General features: G+C 50.6%; 1 protein-coding gene across 1 annotated transcript; it reads right to left on the minus strand.

Moving 5' to 3' along the window:
* Positions 1-173: 173 nt before the first annotated feature.
* Positions 174-17,625, minus strand: IL23R (interleukin 23 receptor). The gene is made up of 15 exons (XM_065842665.2): positions 17,481-17,625; positions 15,661-15,755; positions 14,670-14,963; positions 14,428-14,551; positions 12,791-12,966; positions 12,458-12,603; positions 11,546-11,705; positions 10,725-10,807; positions 9,681-9,897; positions 8,574-8,771; positions 7,494-7,577; positions 6,480-6,530; positions 5,625-5,721; positions 4,770-4,860; positions 174-4,105 (listed from the first exon to the last, which is right to left on the minus strand). The coding sequence occupies exons 2-15, from the start codon at positions 15,716-15,718 to the stop codon at positions 3,485-3,487; spliced, it is 2,400 nt and encodes a 799-aa protein (XP_065698737.2). The 5' UTR covers positions 15,719-15,755; positions 17,481-17,625; the 3' UTR covers positions 174-3,484.
* Between the last annotated feature and the right edge of the window lie 2,892 nt (positions 17,626-20,517).

Consider the following 20,517-nt stretch of genomic DNA (forward strand, 5'->3'; position numbering starts at 1 on the left):
CATTCAGAAACCCCCAGAGTCTGCTAGTGTTATTTAGCTTTGAGAAACGCTGAAGTTTTTAATCCAGTTTTAGTCTCAGCAGCATATTTATCCGCGGCTAAATCTCTTCCACAATTTACTGACAGGCAAATGTTTATAAAACTTTCATCATGGAGTGGTCTGGCAAATGCATATGCAGAATAAAAACAAGCAGCACAAGATTAGTCACAAAATGTTTCTATTATCTTTGTTTTGTTGTTCTGTTCCTTTTACCAAATGCTATATAGTGCTTTCAGACTTTAGACCCTGAGGCTTTACCAGAGGTAGTGATTGTTACTGTCTAGGCTCTGTGGATAAGAAACAAAAGCAAAGTGACTTGGCGAAGGTCATGCAGGCAGTTGGTGATTAAGCTGAGACTGAACCCCAGGTCTCCTGTGCTTTGAACACTAAACCAAGTGAACGCTGTGTCCTCCTGCAGAAAGCATAGTAATGATTTAAAATTGTAGCTACTGATGCATTTTTAAAGCATAATTTATTATGTGTGAAATTTATTTCTTGATTATGTGTTTAATTAATTTTCAAGCACGTTTTTGGAAGAAGAGTGGTGAACAGTTCCCAAGGGGAGGGTGTCCCTGGCTGATCTGCTGCTGGTGACTCCCCTGGCTGAGTAAGGTTTCATCCTCACACCTGATATACCCTGTGCTGCTGCGGCAGATGGAGATAATTAATAAGAACAGGTGGCGATGGCTCTGCTCTTCTCTTCTCCCAGCCTTTGAAGAGTCTACACCCAATTTCTTATTTAAGTTCTTCTCTCCATCCTTTTCACTGAGGTTGCGGTAGAGCTGTGAGTAGCAACAAGACCAGCATCACAGTGTGTGTCTGGCTCATCAGCCGTTCTGCTTTGCTGTTTGTTTACATTTCGCTCCTACAGGATAACGTACAGATGAGTTTACAATCTCATACAGGTTGGGTGGGAGTTAGAGATCAATGCTTTTGGGTGCATGGTGGCTGTGGGTAGAGATACTACTCAGTGTATACTTCCTTTATGTGCCTGCAAGGTATAGAACTGGCACAAGGTACAGCTGCCAAGAATAGAACCCAACTTTAGAAAAAGTACAGAAAATACTAATAACAAACATTAGAGAGCACATAATATTTGAGGGAGAATAAAATGACTTAATGATTTGATTCAAAACATTAGGCTATCCATATATTCAAGTGTTTCCCATAGGCTGGGCTTGCATGTGTATAATTTGGTCCCCATTGCTGAGGATGTTGGTTTACACCCCAAAATACTGCACTCGGTGGAAAGAAGGCACAGGCGGGATGCGAAGGGCTTTCCAAGGGTAGAACAGGCGAAAACAAACAGCAGAGCAAGGAGCACATCTGACAAGTGACAATCTGGCACTGAGGACATGATGTGACATCGGGGTATTGAACAATTATTGAAATTCCTGCTGTTTTCATGCACCGGTCTATTTACCCACTGATGTACCCATTGCTAGTGGTGAACATCACAGGTACCCATCCCAGACCAGCTGGAAAATACACATATACATATATATGTGTGCGTGCACACATATATACTTCTGCACTTCTCTTTTGGTTTTCCCTGGCAACCAGTCAATATGCACCAGTTGTAGCCATGCACCCATGTAAATGCTGTGCTCCCTCCAGACACAGAGGTATTTGCAGGTACCTGTCCTGGAATGAATTAGCAGGGCTGGAAATTCATCCAGCAGGTACCTGAAATGTCAGACCAGGCTTTCAGCCTTGTTTTCTAACAAGACAAATGTTTTCACCTGTAGGGTTTGGCAGTTCAGGTGATACAGGCAATGTGAGCCTCAGGATGTGGACATTGAAAAAAAATAGCATTAGAAACACCTTCCCCATCTCACATTTGGGCTGCTGATAGTATGTGGCTGTTCTTTTACAATTTCCTTCCTGCACAGGCAGCAATCACTAATTTTAGACTTGCTTACATGTAGAAGTCACATTTTGGACTTGGAAACAGCTTGCTGCTTCTAAAGGAGAATCTTACCCTGTCTTGCCAGGTAACTACTGCTCTGTAAATTTAAGCAACAGATCTCTTGAGTTGTTAAAAGGAAACAAATACATATACAGCACACAACAATGGCAAAACTGATCCATTTGTGCAACAGCAGTTAGAGAAACACATGTGGTGCCTAGCAAAAATTGAAAGAAAGACTATTATCTCCAGGTTTAGCAGTTCTACTGCAAAAAGTGATTTCATCATAATAAAGTGGATAACTCTAATAGGTAATTACGTATAGGTTAGCATTTACATTAGGTTTGTAACTTTTAAGTCTTATAAAACTTTGTCAAGTTTTGCTCTCGCTATTTTACAGATTTGGGTTTGGGGATACACAGTCAGGGGATCCTTTTGGCTTTTAATGTGGTGGTGTTAATATCATTCTTATTCCTTGTGTTACTTGTAAATGGAGACTCCAAGCTCTGTGCGGGTGTGGTGGGATTTGTGCGAGCATAACAAGCTGTGCACAGTGTGCATGGTGTGCAGAGGTATTTTGCAGAACATTGTAAACTTCTTTCATGCTTGTATTCCTTAAAAGCGTTCGGAGTGCTTCTTTTAAAAGTTGTGAGGGATCAGGGAATAGATCCATAATCCAACCTCTCCCGTGTCCAGGGAGTTTCTGGTTGCTTTGTGAACATTTTGTAAATCCTGGGAAAACTTGTAAGTGATGTCACAACTGCTCTGCAGGAAGAAGGCTCCAGTATTTCATTTTCTGGGTGTCAGAAAATCCAAATTCCATGTCACATGCCTAATAAATGCCGTTTCACTGCGCCGCATTGCGCTCTGCACAGCAAGGCTGGGGCTGCTATGAGATGGTACATCCCTCACCCAAAGTGAAGAATCTGCCCAGTGACCAATTTGAAGAGACTCTTAAATCAGCCTGGCAGACCATGAAGCCTTGTTCTTACCTGATGTGGTTTTTTATTATTGAATAGGAAGAAAAATGCAATTGGGTTCTTCTATCATACAGAAAAAGTTTCATGTCCTTGGTACCTGTGATATGCGGTGTGATATATAAATCCTCCTTGGTATAGTGTGTCTTCATTAGGAGTCATCCCAAAATATTTTATGTGTTTCTATCAGGATGTCTAAGGGATTGTTTTATCCATCCTAACTGCAATCAGCTCCAGGGATGAAATGCTCCAAATATTTAACAGGAGAGTGATTTTGAATAATAACTGAAGCAAATTGCATCCTGCAAAAATCACCTCTCCTGTATTTCAGTTCTTATGGGCATAAAAATTGTACATTTTTTATGCTTGTGACAATATGAGGTAAGTTTAAAACTGTGATTTAGTGGCTAAAGCATTTCAGGCAGCTGCGAGTATTTATAGTCAATTAAGAGGGTAATTTTCAGATCTGGAGTTTTGCTCCAGTTCTGCTGTTTGCAGTCTTAAACCTGATAGGTGCCATGGCCATCACTTTAGGTTTTTTCGATCGCAATGATTTCTTTCAAAAGAACCTCTCAATGTTCTGCGGAAAGCAAGACTGTATATCCACCGACTCCTTGTTCATGGCTCTCAGGCAGGAGACCAGCTCATCGGGGACCAGTGTCTGCTCCTGGACATCACTGGCCAATGTGTGACCCCACTGGGTCCCCAGGAGGGACCCCTGTCCCCCTGGGGCTGAGCCCAGGGCCTGGCTTTGCCCGCTCCGGCTGCTGTTTAGAATGAGGTTGATCTTCTCCAGCAGACAGACCTGGTGTCCTCCTTCCTCCCCGTCCCACAGCTGGGGAACGGGGCTCGTGTAGTCTCTGAAGAAGATGCTCATCTCTGGTTCTGGGAGGGCTGCCACGGGCTGTGTTTGGTAAAAGTTGGCAGCTACGTACCCCAGCAGGTTCCCATCGGACACCTGGGGTTTGTAGTCACTGACGGGCTCAGGGGATGTGATGCTGGTGGGCGCTGTGCCCCTGGGGTGGTCCCTATCCTTGGGGGCCTCTCTGCTGGGTTTCCTTCTGGTGGCCACATTCTTGTACTCCTCATGAGCTGGCACCTCCTCGATTTTCATAATGGCAGGGTCACTGGTGTCCAAAAGCGGCTCGTGGAAACTGTGACTCATGAAATCACTCTTTTCCTGGAGGGGAAAAAAGAAAAAAAGAGTCTAATGACAAACTGGCAAATTTTAGCAACGGGAGAGCTCTCATTAGAGTGTCCCAAGGAAGAAATGGGGCAATGACTTATTGTCTTCATCTCATTGTCTTTCCCACCTCTTTTATTTGACCCCCTCTGTGAAAGAGGTGGATGAGGGCAGGTGGGAGCAGCTGGGCATGTCTCTGTGCTTCTGCATGTGCTTCAAGGGCAGCTGGAGTCAACTGTGGCCACTAAATGAAGTGTAGCTTGAGGTAAGGTTGAAAGACCTCAGCTAAGCTGGGTTCCTGTGTGCCTTGCACATGCCTGGGAAATTTTAAACTGGATATGAGGCAAGATTTCCTTCCCAGAAAATGCTGTCAGGCATTGGAACAGGCTGCCCAGGGCAGTGGCGGAGTCACCATCCCTGGAGGGGTTGAACAGACGAGAGATGAGGTTCTCAGGGATGTGGGTCAGTGCCAGGGGTGGATTAACAGTTGGGCTTAGTGATCTTGAGGGTTTCTTCCAACCAAAATGATCCTATAAAATGATTCCTGATCAGTTCCTGGTCCCTTAGAGCTTAATCCTCTTCCCACCTGTGTTTCTCACAGCTCTGGAGCAACCTTTAATCTCAGGGGTAAAGAAAAGCTGGGAGATGATGGTGCGATTACCTGCAGTGACTTCACCACATTGCTGTTTTCCATGCGGGGGAAGTCTTCAAACAGCCATTTGGGCAAGAGCGACACAAGGGTGGCGTTAATTCTTTACCAAAAAGAAAAATATAAACCCAAAAATGTTAGTCCATTGTATTAGTCAGTGCTTTGTGCTGGGTGAAATTGTCCCTTGCAGGAGGGGACACACAAGGTCCAACCATGAAGGATGGACCTTGGAAACCCCAGGTTTACCCCATGTAGTGGGTTTCCCTGTTTGAACTGAAGTTCTTCATCTTTCCACCTTATTCCTCTGGGTTTGATTCTGGAAGCTTAATGACTCTAGTTAAATCCCTGATGTAAAACTTGTCTCTATGTGAAAATGCTGCTAACCTGGGGGCGGGGGGAGAACCAAGCTGTGTGTATGAACCAGAAGAGGCATTTGTGTCCCGAACTGATGAAATCAAATACACAGCAGCAATGAAAGTTGATTTTCCTGCAGCCAAAGCTGCTGCAGAAATGAAAATCATTTGCCAGAGATGTTAATTTCACTGAGCTTTGCTGGTGCATTGCTGTGTTCCTGGGAAAATACACTGTCCCTGTTTTTGCTGAAAAACTAATGTTTTGCGATTACATGGAGAGAAGAAGAATTAGGCTGGGTTCAGAAACTGAAAAGCACCAGGTCTGGCCTTGACAAAGGAGTGAATTTTTGTGGGTCTCTGCCTTACTGCAGTGCACATAAATATCTTTTCACATAGCAATCGGATTAATGGAAAAGCATGTCCTTAGTAAGAGCAGGTTTCTGTAGCTAATTTTTAAATGTTTTGGAAGAAAGGTGGGAGTTGGAAATGAAGAAAAAACTGAAGAAAGCAGTACCTTTTTCTGGCTGATTTTTTAAACATCAGAATTATGAGAACAACTGATAATATGACCATGCTGGCACCCAGTCCCAGGAAAACTCCAATGTCATCATCTGAAAAAGAACAGAAAGGAAAAAAGTCATTTGAGTGTCCTGGCTCCAGCCCATTTCTGATACAAAGGGCAGATCTTTGACAAAGCAGCCATCAGCATTTCACTTGCCCTTTTGCTCCTCAATTAATGAAGCAAAGCCATAACAAAAGCAAAACCCAACTCACTGTCCCATCTGTGTGACCAGAGCATTGCTGGTCCCCATGCGGGGGGGACACGTCATTTGAAGAATGGTGTTTAACCATCTCCTACGCAGCTTTACCTTCCAGAAATGCTGAAGTGAATTCTTCAGCTTACATTGGTTTTGCTTTTGATTTAAGTTCAGAACGTAACCTTTACCAGAAGATGTGCAAACCAGAAGCAGAAACCAAGTTAGAAAAATGCTTACAAACGAGTCTCTGGTTCAAATTGCAAGACTGAAACAGTCTATTGCTGCATGTTAACATTATCTCCTATTTTCCTGGGTTTCTTATCTCCTACTTGCTGTAATGTATGTTATATTTTAAGTATCAGGAGAAAGTAAAACTCAAGACATGCATTCCGTGGGTGCTATTGAACCATGAGAGCACTACAGCCCGTCCTGCCACGCAGCTCGTCTGCCATGCAAGGGAATAGTTGCTTTTCTGTCCCTGACCTCTCCGAAGTGTCAAGGAGCTTTTGCTTCCCCATCACCAGATGCTGCAGGCGCTGCTTGGGCTGAAACTTCCACTTCTGGTCAAGGAGAAAGTCTGGCTTACCAAGTCCGAGCTACTATCTTCTTACCATGGGAGATGTGGCTGGAGGTGCTGCCCAGGAGCGGCTCCTCTGCAGGGACTTAAACAGAGAGAGGCAAAAAATGTCCATAACTTCATTTACAGCACAGCAGGTAACATCTGTGTCAATAAGCTATGGCTTATTTTTATTTTGTTACGATTGTTTAGAAAAATAAATAATGGTATAATGAGAAAAATAAACCCCCTGAAGTAATTAGTAGCTCCAGCTCTGGCTGGATTATACACAATCTCCTGGTTCTCAGAGATCAAATTAAATGAGACATTGATGAACATGTAACACCAATTACAAAACATCTTCCATGTACATCACTCCCCTCGGCACCTGAAACAAGAATTTACTCTTCCTGAGGAGCTGTATATAGTTTTTCATGAGCACCTACAGATTATTTCCCAGAGTGTCTGAACCCCCATGACCGAATTTTCTAATAATATCATAGAATCATTTTAGTTGGAAGAGATCATCAAGATCATCAAGTCCAACCATTAACCTAACAGCAACACTACCCCATGACCCTGAGAACCTCATCTCTTGTCTGTTCAACCCCTCCAGGGATGGTGACTCCATCACTGCCCTGGGCAGCCTGTTCCAATAATTTGTTTCCATTTCTTGGGAAAAATTGGAATAATTGCCCTTCTCAAAGCCACGAGGGTGCCAAATAGAAACACAGAGCCAGTTCTTCATAGGGAAAGTATCTGAGCAGCTTCAAATAACCCATCTAAAATTGTGTCACAGCGTGGGATGGTGAATGAATGACATTCTCAGGTCTTACCATGGCCTGCAGCTACAGCCAGTTCTGTCAGGGCACCGAGGGCACTAACAGCTCTTAATAGCCCTGACCAGCCTCACCTGGGACCTCCAACCACACTCCTGTCCAGCGGCTCTATTTAAGCTCAGCCCTGGGCCTTCAGCCTGGGCTTGGGTTATACTAGAGGAGTTCTGGAGGTCCTAAACCTCGATCATGGTCTGGCTTCATGATGTGACCACTGTGTGACCAGGGCTTACCTTGGCTGGAGCTTGGTTTGCTGACTCCGTCAGGGTACACTGCGTATACTGACACATTGATGTGACCTCCTGCCAACTCCTCTTCTGAAAAGAAGCAGTTAAATTGCCTTTAAAATGTGCTTGTAAGATGCAGTGAAAGCTTTAGGCTTGCTTAAGGGTTGAGTGGTGGAAGTGGATGGAGGTGTGGGGCCTTCCCCAGCTCTGAGACCACCATCCATCTTCCCTCCCATGAGAAAGCCACTACGTGAGCTGGTCCCAAAAACACATGTGGAGGAGCAAAAGTCTGGTCAGGTCAGGAAGTACCCAAAGCCGAGTAAGTACCAGAATTAATGTGAAAAGCAGAATGGGGTGGGATGAGTTCTGAGATGCTCAGGATGTGTTGGTGAGGACCTTTTGGCTTGTGTCTCTGGACATGACAGGAAGAGAGGTGCTAAAGCCTTGAGGCATCAAGTGTTGTCCCTTCTCTCTCTGCATCCTTTGAATACCCATGTTCATCTCCTGCACTTGGACAGGCGTCTGCAGGTTATGATAGGATAAGGGGTGATGGTTTAAAACTAAAGGAGGGAGATTCATGCTGGACATGAGGAAGAAATTGTTGCCCCTGAGGGTGGTGAGAGCCTGTCCAAGGTTGGCCAGAGAGGTGGTGGATGAACCATCCCTGGAGACATCCCAGGCCAGGCTGGACGGGGCTCTGAGCAACCTGAGCTGGTGAAGATGTCCCTGCTCATGGCAGGGGTGGCACTGGGGAGCTGGGAAGGTCCCTCCAGCCCAAAGTGTTCTGTGATTCTAAGAGGTCTAGCGTGGGTTCCCTGACTGCCAGTTCACTTGTCACTTCATCCTCTTTCCCTGCCCTTTTTTGACCTGTGACTTCTCCTGGGGGACCAAATCACTCCAACTCCCCTCACGTCTCCTATCGCTTTACTCCTCCTTGCACCTGAAGGGCTCTGCATAATCCCACTCCCCAAAAACAAGTGGGCAGGGGCTCAATTTCAAATGAAACTCTGCCTTTATATTGTATTTAGCTTTATAATATCCTGATGAACTGCACCAAATAGCAAAAGGGCTCCTGGACTGTCTCACCTGTGATATCTGTGTGTGTTTCCTGGGATGAGACTTTCTTCCAAAAATACTGTTCCTCATGGTTATACTGGGAGGTGGAAACCCATTCCACTATGAACCAGAGTGGGGACCTCCTGCTGTGCCGGGGGGGCTGCCAGGTCACCAAGACCCCGCTCCAGTTCTGGGGCTTGACCTCCACGGCCACCGGCGCCGGGAACTCTGCAGAGAGAGATGGCAAAGGGACTGTCACCCAATGTCATCCTGGACAGGCAGGAGACGGGGAACGGTCAGCTGAGAACAGGCAAAGGTGCCTTTCCTGAAAGTGTTTAAGGGCTGATGGGGGAACAAGAAATTCTAGAATGTGTTAGGTGTTTATATATATATATATATATGTATATCTAATATTTATCAAAATCTATATTTTTATATATATCTGTGTTCACATACACATATCACAAAAGCACATCTTCAGCTTCGTCATGTCTCATCTGAAATGCTTTACCTGTCATTTCTTACAAGAAAGGTGTGTGATTCTGATAAGTACGAGAGATTACATAATTTTTTCCACCTTGTTTCTCTTTAGTTTCTTTTTACTCATGTATTTGTCTGCCATCTGAAGGGGATTTTCCCCCTCCTTTGCTTATTAAAAGAGACATTTTTTTCAACAATAGGAAAGTGTGGTTGTGGGGAAAACCACAACCTACAGCACAGGGAAACTAAAGTGGCCCAGAAAGTGATTTTTTTTCCTCTTTTTCCATTTGCAGGGGCCCAGCTCACAGCTGGCACTGTCTCCCTCCCTGGCAGAGGCAGCAGGAGATATTTTTGGGGAGCATGGAGCAGAGAAGCATCCACTGCACAGCACAACCCTGCCAGCAGGTAGGACAAACTTATTTTTAAGCTTGTTGCTGCAGTGTTCAGAGGCCAAGGGCTGAGTGAGATACATGGCCATGGAGCATCTGCATCTCTGGGGGATGCTGACCTTGTCTGGAGAACGTTGTGTTCCCTTGGCAGAGAGAGCAGAGCTACGCTGGGGCTTTTTGCTTGCTGTAGCACAAGCTAGAATATTTTTCCTCCAAACCTGATAAAATTCAATTTCTAAGGTTGTGGGTGGTGCACGCAACATCCTACCTTCCTGGCTGCTGGTACCCTGGCCGAGGGTGATGGTGGCGGGGCTGGAAGCCCCCCGGGTGTTGTGCGCAGTGACACGGAGGGTGTGGGTCCCCAGGGGCAGCAGGAGGCTGCACGCTGTGCTGGACATGTTGCAGAGGAGCTGTGTCCCCCCAGGGCTTTCGGTGACCACAGCATAGCCCAGGATCCTCCCGCGGGCATCCTGGGGTGACAGGGGCTGTGAAGGTCAAGATGGACAGCTGTGGGGTCTGACACTGAGCTACCTCAGTGCAGGGTAAATGTCCCCTTGGCTGGGTGATACATGGATGGTGTTTGCAAGGATGGAGAGGTTTTGCCCCAAGTACATGTTGGGCTCTCACCTTCAGTACTTAAACCTTTCTGTACTTAAAACGGGCCAATAAGAAAGACGGGGACGGAGTTTTCAGCAGGGCTCAATGCGACAGGAAAAGGGGTGATGGTTTTAAACTAAAGGAGGTGAGACATGGACATGGGGAAGAAATTTTTGACACCAGGGGAGGTTTAGATTGGATATTAGGAAAAAATTCTTCCCAGAAGGGGCTGTAGGACATTGGAACAGGCTGCCCAGGGCAGTGGTGGAGTCACCATCCCTGGAGGGGTTTAAAAGGCATTTAGACGAGGTTCTTAGGGACATGGTTTAGTACTAGGGTTAGGTTATGGTTGGACTCAATGATCCTCAAGGTCTCTTCCAACTGAAATGATTCTATAACACTGAGGATGGTGAGAGCCTGTCCCAGGTTGGCCAGAGAGGTGATGGATGAACCATCCCTGGAGACATCCCAGGCCAGGCTGGACGGGGCTCTGAGCAACCTGAGCTGGTGAAGATGTCCCTGCTCATGGCAGGGGTGGCACTGGGGGAGCTGGGAAGGTCCCTTCAACCCAAACCCTTCTATGACTCTTCCCCACATCACTTTGCTCTTTCAGAAGTGCATTGCCTTCTGCTGCCTCTTGGTGGGTGCTCAAGTCAGTGAGGAGCAGAGTACATGAAAATTCACAGGAGCTGCCAAAAAAAAAAAAAGCCTTTACCTTGATCAAGACCGTCACCTCGTGGCTGCCGTTGGGGAACGCCGGGCCCAGGCGTCGCCAGACGTCGGGTGCCACGGCTGGGGCTGTGGGAGGAAGCGTGGGAGTGGGAACGGGCTCCCGGAGGGGAACCGGCCAGGGCTCCCACACATGAACACGGCTCCCACTCATGCTTGGGGGTCCCACCCACAGCAGGCTTGCAGGGGGTTGGTTCCATGGGGCAGACGGCAGCACCAAAGCCTGGTGGCAGGCTGGCTGCTGCACCGCTCTGCCGCTGCAGACAGGAAACCGGCCAGACTGCAAACAGCTGCTTTTTTAGGGCAAGTATGTCCTTGGCTTCCTCACTGCAGCTGAGACGTGAGCAAGAGCATCGCTCCTCAGCGTCTCATCCCACTGCAGGATGGGGTGACTGAGCCGGCTGTGCCTGAACTCATCTCAGTGTTAGTAAGCGGGGGGCAGAGGGGGAAATGTGACCTGAGAGGACACAGATTTGTGGCTAATGGGACAAGGGATGATGGCTTTAAACTGAAGGAGGGGAAATTCAGGCTAGGTATGAGGAAAAAGAGCTGCCAGCTTGTGACAGCGCTTGGCTGTGGCATGGGGGCGGCAGTGCTGCCTCCTGGGGCACAGCATCTGGCCAGAGGAGCCTGAGGTTGGATGTTGGGAACAATTTCTTCCCCAAAGGGCTGTCGGGCATTGGAACAGGCTGCCCAGGGCAGTGGTGGAGTCACCATCCCTGGAGGGGTTGAACAGACAAGACATGAGGTTCTCAGGGACATGCACGGGCAAACACAGCTGAAAGCAGCATGGAGGTCTGAGCTCACCTGCCTCGGGGGTGCTGTAGAGAAAGGGGGTGCTCCATGCGCTCCAGGGGCTGTTGGGGGGGCTGAGCCGGCACCGGACCTGGAACACGTACCGGGTGTAACTCTGCAGGTTGTGCCGCGAGAGGGGCTCGGGCTGCGCCGCATCGTCCCACACCTCCACCTGCAAGGGACCGGGGTGCTGGGGGGAGCAGGACAAGCCACCCCCCTCAGAGTCTCTGCCTTCCCCATCTGAGGGGATGGGGACAGGCAGAGTCCTCCTTGAACCATGGGGCTGACTGAGCCTCAGGGTGCATCCTGCCAAGGGGGTCCCCATCCCTGCCATGTCCCCCGTGATGTTCCAGCATGGGTTTGAGACTGATGCTGTTGCAAGACCTGGTGCACACACAGTCCCCTGTGCTAATGCACCAGGGAAGCTGGGGGGTGCAGAGTGAGCCCCGGCCCAGCATCGCACTGAGATTCTGACACCTCGGTAATTTGGGGGTTCTGGGGGTGCTAGGGAGGTTTCCAAAAGACACCCTGGTGGAGCTGCCCCACGCTGTTGTGTCTGCAAGCATGCGGGGGCAATGGATGCAGCACGTGGGCACTGAGCATCCCCAGACACTGTTTTTGCCTTGTCCTCGCTGAGCCAGATAACGTCTGGAAATATTTTGAATTTTGTCCTTTTGCTTAAAAAAGCAGAGATAACACTACCCAAAAGGCTGTCTGCCTCCTCAGAGGACATCAGCCGTCCTGCCCCACCAAAAGTGGGGGGCTGTCCATGGCTGGGGTGGGTTTTGAACGACCCCGGAAGTTCACATTGCTCATTAGGGGCCTCCAGCAGGACCAGGACTGGCATGTTTCTTTATGGGGGCCAGCTCACACAGGGTCTGTGTTTTGGGGATGGAGGTTTTGAGGGGTCCCGTGCTGTCTCACATGCCATGCCGGGGCGTCTGTGGCTTTGTGTCGCTCCTCACAGCGCACGTTCTCCAGCAGCGTCTGCCTGCTCCAGCGGATGGTGGTGATGGGAGGTGATGTGTCTGTCGTCTCGGCACCAATGACGAGGGGCAGAGCGGGGATCACTGTGGGGAGAGCCGGGACAGCATAGGTGGGGGCTGGCACACCTCAGGGGGCTGCCTTGTGTGTGAGTCCCACCACCCATGAATGTTCCCAACGCAGCATCTCAGGGCAGCGCACACAGCCGTGCACAGCCCCTGCCATGGTGCAGCTCATGGATAGACAGACAGACGAATGCAGGGACAGACGTACCGAGCTCCTGCAGACTGAGGTGCTGCGGGGCTGAGCAAGCAGCGCCCAGCGTGTTGTTGGCTCGAACCCACACCAAGTAGCGGCTCCCACTGCTCAGCTTGCTCAGCGGCACTGGTGAACCCGCGGGGAAGACAGCATCCTCCTCCTCAGTATCCCCCGCTGCTGCTGTCCCCATGCTGAGAATGATAAAATCACAGTTTGGGTTGGAGGGACCTTCCCAGCTCCCCCAATGCCACCCCTGCCATGAGCAGGGACATCTTCACCAGCTCAGGTTGCTCAGAGCCCCGTCCAGCCTGGCCTGGGATGTCTCCAGGGATGGTCCATCCACCACCTCTCTGGGAACCTGGGCCAGGCTCTCACCACCCTCAAGTCCCGCTCAGAGCCCATCCAGCCTCACGCACCCACTGGAAAGACAACCCCAGCTCTTGCGGAGTCACAGCTCATGACTGGGGCACAGTCACCTTCGAATGCAGAGTGTGACACTCCCAAAGCAAATTAGAAAGTGATTGTGTTCGGCTCCTGACCTTTCTGTCAGGCATTTGCATTTTCGCTGCAGGAAGGGAACTTTCTCAGCTCTTCCTGGCCGCACGGTTCAAAGTTTGAACCAAAGCAAATGAAGACAGGTGGTTAATCACTTCTCTTCACAAAGCCTACATATGATGGGATTTAGTGTGTTTACTTTAATAACTGACTCAGACTGACTCTGAGAGCCTGCCAGGCTGGTGTCAGAGGTGGCGGAAAGCATCGCGGGCCAGTAGGAAGGGCTGCTTTGGGTTCAAGCTTCTGTATCATGCTAGAGTTTTGGGTTTGGGCAGCATTAGGGGCTGGCTGCACCTCTGTGTGGCCTTTAGCTTGAAGCAGTCAATGCATCTGCAAAAAATGCACAGCTGCAGCGCCTTGCAACGTGATGCAGCGTTTGCTGGGCCACCGATAGCACTGAATGTGTACGGTCCGTCCTGCAGAGTCAACCCCACGGTTTAACGTGTGGTTTGCAAACAGGAGGCCTGGAAGACGTGAGCTTTAGAAAGCGTAACTAGGGCACGGCAGCCCTGCTGTCACCCGGCTTTGTGGCCGCTGTGTCCCAACCACATGCCATGTGCTGGCTCTGCTGGTTACCGTGCTCCCCCATGGCTCCAGAGGGACCGGGATAATATAAATAACATATAAAAATACATAAAATAATATAAAAATATAAAGAAACCCCCCAGTTTAATCCCTGTATCAGTATTATACTGTTAATGTGAAGTCCCTATTAGTTTCCTTTCTTTCAGTGATTTCTTTAATTCCAACTTGAATGTGGATAAACGTAGTAGTTTCACCTATGCTGAAGTTCATATTAATGAATATACTTGTTTCTAAATGTTCTTGGCATCGTGAAGTTAGAAGCAATTTAAATATTCTGCATAACAGGGGCTCTAAAATTGCAAACTAGTGGATGTGCCAGCATTGAACCTCAATTTGTGTTGAATGTTATTAAAAGCTTTCCAGACAAAAGCCACCATTTTCTGTCGAGATCAGGCATGATCCTTCCAACAGCTGTATATGTATCAAGATAGCTAACAGTTGGATTCGATGATCTTAAAGGCCTTTCCCAAGCAAAGTGGTTCTATGGTTTGTCACATCCCCCTGTCCCTTACCTGCGCAGGTGGAGGCTGTAGTTGGTGTGCAGGTGTGTCGGCCGCCCCGTGTCCCACGTACACACCAGGACCCCCGAGTGCTCACGGATGCTGCAGCTCAGGTTGCTGGGGGGGTCTGGAGGGTCTGCGGGGGCAAGGTCAGGCAGAGCATATGGGCACCCCCCCGAAATCCCCCCCGACCTCCTTTGTGCTGGCAGCTTAACAAAAATCCCTGACACCCCATCACCGTGAGGGGTACTCACAGCCGGCCAGGAGTTGGGTGCCGCACACCAGCTGGTGCTTTTGGCTGTCGGGACAACGCGCAAAGCAGATGACGGTCCTGAAGGGCACCTGGACGTCGTGCAGCCACAGCTGGACAGTGCTGCTGTTGAGGGGGTGCAGGAGACCCTCAGGCTGGCTGTAGTTGAGGAGGATGAGGAACTTGGCCCCGGGACAGCCAAGGGTGGAGCGGCAGTTGATGGAGATGTTGGAGCCCATCGGCACCACCGGCGCGGGCTCGATCCAGACGTGCCCGAAGCACTTGATGGTTGTGACACCTGCACCAACAGTGGCTCCGGGTGGGTGACCCGTGGGAGGAGATGGTGCCCGCGGCTGCACGGGCAGCTGCTTTGCTGGGATGTGGGCAGCAGCGTGGCAAAACCCCATGTTGGAGGTCTGCCAGTGCCCCCTGGCCCCCCAGGACAGGGAAAAACCCCCCTTGCCTTCAGCACCTCATGACTCATCCCCTCAGAGCGCAAACAGCTTGTTTCACCCATTTTAGCTTTTTGCTCTAATGCTTAAATGACTGCAAGGAAATAACCCATCGTCTCAAGAGCTCTGATCCCCTGAGATTAGGGCAGCAGCCTCCGCGCAGAGGCACCCCTGCTCCTCACTATCAGATTGGGGCTCTGCGCCGGTAAACCCGGCTTGCAGCTGCTATCAGCTCGATCTGACTTTCCTGGAAAGGGCGCAGCTCTGTGCTGGGTTCGGTGTGCGGAGGCAGGATCACACATCGTGCCCCAGCTGCTGAAATGCTCCAAACTGCCTGGTTGCAGCTCTGGGGGTGCAAGCAGGGAGGAGAGGGTGCGCAGGAGCCCCCCACAACGCTAGTGAAGCGCTCTCCATAAAATCCGTAGCTGCAACCCTATAATATTCCTCCTCCTGCTCCGATTCCCCATCAGGGCTGGGGTGTTTGAGGTGGTGGCCAGTGAGGGTGGTGCCATGGTGGCCATGCCCTGCTGTGTGGCCACTTACCTCCGCACAGATAGCAGAGCAGGACGTGGAGCGCCAAAGCCTCGCTGGACCCTGCCATGGCCTGGGCTGCGGCCGCTGCCTGCGCAGGGCATCGTCTGCGGGGAGAAAATGGATGAGACGTCCCACAGGCATCACCACTGCCCGACAGGCTGCGTCTGTCCTTGCCATGAGGTGCTCAGGGCAAGTGACAATGGGGGAGCTCAGGGACCACCCTAAGGTGGCAGTGGGGATGCTCAGGGACCACCCCAGTGTGGCAGTGGGGACGCAGGGTGAGGCTTTTATTGGGCATTTGAGTCAGATCAGGTCGTGCTGCAGCAGGAGCACAGAGGGACAAGCATTTCGGGTGACAGACGCACCGTAGGCAAAGCCCAGTGTCCAACTCCGTTGTGCCTCATTAACCTCATTTAGGTGTTCCTGCTCCAGCAGGGGTATCGGACTAGATGATCTGTTGAGGTTCCCTCCAATCTCTAACATTCTGTGATTCTGTGCATCTCCCGGGCCATCCCTGGAGATGCTCAGACCCAACCAGACACAGTTTAATGGGACAGAAAATTCTCCTGTTTCCATAAAATCTTTCCCAACCCCTTCCTTTGGCAGGTCTTGCCTGACCCAAGCAATGGCTCCTCCAGGCAGTGTCCCCCCTCGAGACAGTCCCCAAATCTCAGGCAAGGGCATTGGCCCCTCTCCAAGGAGCCGTGTCTGCATCCCGCAGTCCTGCCTGAATTTTCGCCTGCTCGCTTTGCCTTATTCCCCAGCCTCTTCGGCTTAACGCCCCCACGCAAACCCCCCCACCAGACGGGAAGCTCAGTGTCACGAGCCCTGTGGTGTTCAGGGTACAGGGTTTGGGGGTACGGGGTACAAGGTACACGGCTGGGAGAGCTTTGCAGCAGCCAGGGCACAGACCATCAGTGTGCAAAGAAACACAGCTCCTGGTGGAAAATTGCTCTTTTCCATCAAAAGCATCCCCCTGGAAGCACAGCCCACCTGGGCTCCCCCAAATTTTGGGGTGATGCCAGCCTCCCCCAAGCCCCTGTACCCTGTTCCCATCTTTGGGGTGTCTGGGTTGCATTACACCTTGCTCATAGGCACCAGGCGGAAAACCAAGCAAAGCCCCGCACCTCCACATCTTTCTTTTTGAGCCTGCACAAAATCTGATGTTAGAAATGCAAAGTTTTCCCTTGAACCAGAATCCACTGTATAAGCTTCAAAATGATGTTTTTCAGCCCAAAGCAGGCTCCCAGGCTAATGCTTTCATGTTTCTCCTGCCGTGGGAGCTGACCTGGTTTGGTTTAAGGGCTGTTCAAGTTTTCGTAATGAGTCAAATTTCAAGTGCCTTTCTATTACCTGACCCACTAAAAGAACTTGAAGGCCTCCCACTTGCTTGCAAACCTTCTGCAAATTAAAAAAAAATAAAGAAAAAACATCTGTGGACTATGAAAAGAGCTGAAAATATAATTAATCTGCCTGTCTGCCAGCTGTAAGAGGAGATCACAGTGAGGAAAGACATTTGCACTTTTATTTCAATTTACAGGCATTTGCAAACTCCAAAGCCAAGAATAACGAGACCATCCACCTTGTCAAGAGATCCTGGTCTTTGACCTCATCTCCAGTGAAAATTCTCCTTGTACATTAGCGCTAAAGAAACGCGAAGCAAATAAAGAAGGAAAAACCCTTCCCGGCTGTGCAAGCCCGAACCATGCGAACATGTGCCAGGAGCGGCTCGGGCATGTAAGTAGCAGCTGAGAAACACGAGCTTGGTCATTTGTTTTTTTGGTTTAAATGAGGGTGGGAGCTGGGCAGAGGTTTGGGGGAGTCCTTACCTTGCCAGTCCTCAGGACATGCGGTGCTGGGCCCCCTCTGTCCGTTGCTGCAGCCGGGGCTGCTGAACGCAGCGAGAAGCATCAGCAACTGTCAGCAAACCTGACCTAGATCTCTGCAGTGAGAACAACTGAGTTTCCAGTCTGAGTCAGTCCATGGGAAAACCCAGCATCCCTTAACAGAGCAGCCTCCGGGGGGGCTTGTCTTTTTCAGTCTGCAAGTCGTGGCAGGATTTGGAGGCACCCTGGTGGATGTAAATCCAGCCTGAATGGATTTTTGTGGTCACATTGCTGCATGGGAAGCAACAGCAGAGAGTTCTGGGGGCTGGGCTGAGCTCCCCCAGCAAAAAAAACCTTTGTGTCCTAACCCCAGACGCTTCCAATGAAAAAGCCCTCAAGGACTGAGATTGTTTTCATGGGGACCAAGTGCCACCCTTCAGCCCCCAGCTCACTCAGGGATGCTCTGGGCTGCGGACCCCTAGGGCTGGAGGGCGCAGGGGATTTGGGCTGCCCCAGTGCTCCCCATCCCATCGCTGCATCCCCCTGCTGCAGAGCCCAGGGCTCCCTTTTTCATGCCGATTGAAGAGTTAAACCTCAAAAACAGTGTTAACCTCATTAGACACTGCAACCACAGGAAATACCGCACTGCTTGCCTGCCTTGGCCCTCCCAAAATAACCCCATGGGGGAAGATAATTCTCAGCCCCCCCAGGGCAAGGCAGATCCTTCCTCTGCAGCAAGTCCTGGCTGAGCTGGGTTTTGGCTGATCCATGGTTGGGTTTTAATTTTTGTGAAAGTGAAGGGTGGGTGGGAGAAAAGCCTCACTGTAGACTGAAACTGTAATGTGTAGTTATAGTAACATATATAATGCATCTGTGTGTATAGTTATACATACACCAAGATGGGCAGGGTTTTAGTGGGGATTTTAGTTTCTGTGCATTATGTGTGTATTTAATGCATTATGTAATGAAAGGATTTGCATTGATCTAGCAAAAAACGTGTTTTCAAGGGGTTTCAAGCATGTAGATCTGGATCCAGGCCCAGCATCTGGATCTGGGGTGGCACTGTGGGCGTGCGCATCTGGAGCCGGGACAGTGCCAAGAGTAGAGCACATCTGGAACCAATGCAACAAGGTGGGACACACATCTGGAGCTGGCAGAGCACATTTGCAGCCAGCATAGCACATCTGGAGCATGCATAGCGCATCTGGCTGCGGTGCAGTGTGCTCCAGCTGTGCTGCACCCTGGCTTGCTCCCCAGCACCCATCCAGCCTTGGCACCTTCCCAGGATGGGTGTCACCGCCCCCTGAGCTGCTGATTCCCATATTTCTGAGCCCATCAGACCTTTCTGGTGCTGATTTAACTCATGTCTTCTTATCTCTTCCCGAGCAGCCACAGCAAGCTGGGGCTCATTGCCCTCTGGCAGGGGAGAGCAGAGTAAAACATAGAATCATGGAATGGTTTGTGTTGAAGGGCCCTTCCCAGCTCCCCCAGTGCCACCCCTGCCATGAGCAGGGACATCTTCACCAGCCCAGGTTGCTCAGAGCCCCGTCCAGCCTGGCCTGGGATGTCTCCAGGGATGGTTCATCCACCACCTCTCTGGCCAACCTGGGACAGGCTCTCCCCACCCTCAGAGCAACAATTTCTTCCTCATGTGCAGCCTGAATCTCCCTCCTTTAGTTTAAAACCATCACCGCTTTGTCCACAGGTGGCTTTGCTGCTGCAGAGGTTGTCCTTCCAGAGACTGACACGACATGGTGATGGCACAGCACGGCACAGCACGGCAGACTTCTCCCAGTGAGCCCCGGTACGATCCCTGTTTCCCTTGGGACCTAGGGTGCTCACCAGCCTTTTTCCATCCAAGCACTTGCCTGGCCAATTGTCCCTGTGGCATATTCGCTGTGCCCAGCCCAGGGCTGGGGTTGTTTACCCCCATCCGTGCCAGCACACCCCCAGCCTGCCTCAGTCACATTGAGCACTTTCACCACTTTTCCCCCGCAGCACCCATGTTTTGGGGGGCACCTGCTAGCCCTGAATTCAAGGGGCCAAGAAAACACGTGGGGGAGCCTAGGGAACGTGCTCTGGCGTGATTTTCCTGAGCGGCGCGGCCGCCCCCGCGCAGGTGATTGCATCTCACAGAGACTTCCTCACCAGCTGCCAAAAAGCAGCCCTGCCCGGCCCCCCACCCACCATTGCCACCGGGTGCTGCCGGGTCCTGCTGCCCTCTCTGTGCCCCACTGCCCCCCACCGCCCACATCCTGGGGGCACCAGGCTCTGGGATGTGCACGCCCCCCCAGAGTAATTGCCAGTTTGGCACTGTGGAGACACTCAGGGTGAGCTGGTTGCCAAATGAGATTAAGATTAAACCAGATTAATTTGACATTTGTTATCTTTGGTGGGCACACTGCTGGCCGGGCATGCTCAAATTACTGCGGTGAGTCAGAGGCCGAGTTTAGCAGGAAGGAAAGGTCGGGCCAGGATGGGCTTTGGCTGCCAAAAGCGAAGCGCTTGTGTCGTACCCAGAGCTGTGCTCAGCACGGGGGACACGGGGACGCAGGGGACACAGGCACTCGTTCCTGTGGCAGGTACTGGGCACGTCCCCTTCTTGCTATGCCCGCATTGCCGCAGGTTTGGTGTTCGACCTTAAAACCACCTCAGTGACAATTGTGCCACGGCCACTGGTGGGGTGACGGATGCCTGCACCCATGAGGGCTTCTATGAGGCTCTTAGGGACACTGGTTAGTGCCAGATTTAGGTTATTGTTGGACTTGATGATGTTAAGCGTCTCTTCCGACCAGAATGACTCTATGATTCCCCACACCCCCCGTGGGGTTCACAGGGTTCCCCGTGTGCCGCAGAGCACATGGCTGTGGGAGATGGCACCGCAGCCCTGGGAATCGGGGCCATTTGCGTCAATCCTGGTGCCACCGGCGTCCGGGCAGGATGAGGCTCCTCTCGGCTGTCAGAGAAGTAAATATTCCCAGGTCCAAGTCCGCGCTGCAGCTTGATAAGGATGGACAGGACTTAGGGCAGGAACAAGGAA

This window comes from Patagioenas fasciata, chromosome 6 (genome assembly GCF_037038585.1).
Source record: "Patagioenas fasciata isolate bPatFas1 chromosome 6, bPatFas1.hap1, whole genome shotgun sequence".
NCBI classification, from domain to species: domain Eukaryota; kingdom Metazoa; phylum Chordata; class Aves; order Columbiformes; family Columbidae; genus Patagioenas; species Patagioenas fasciata.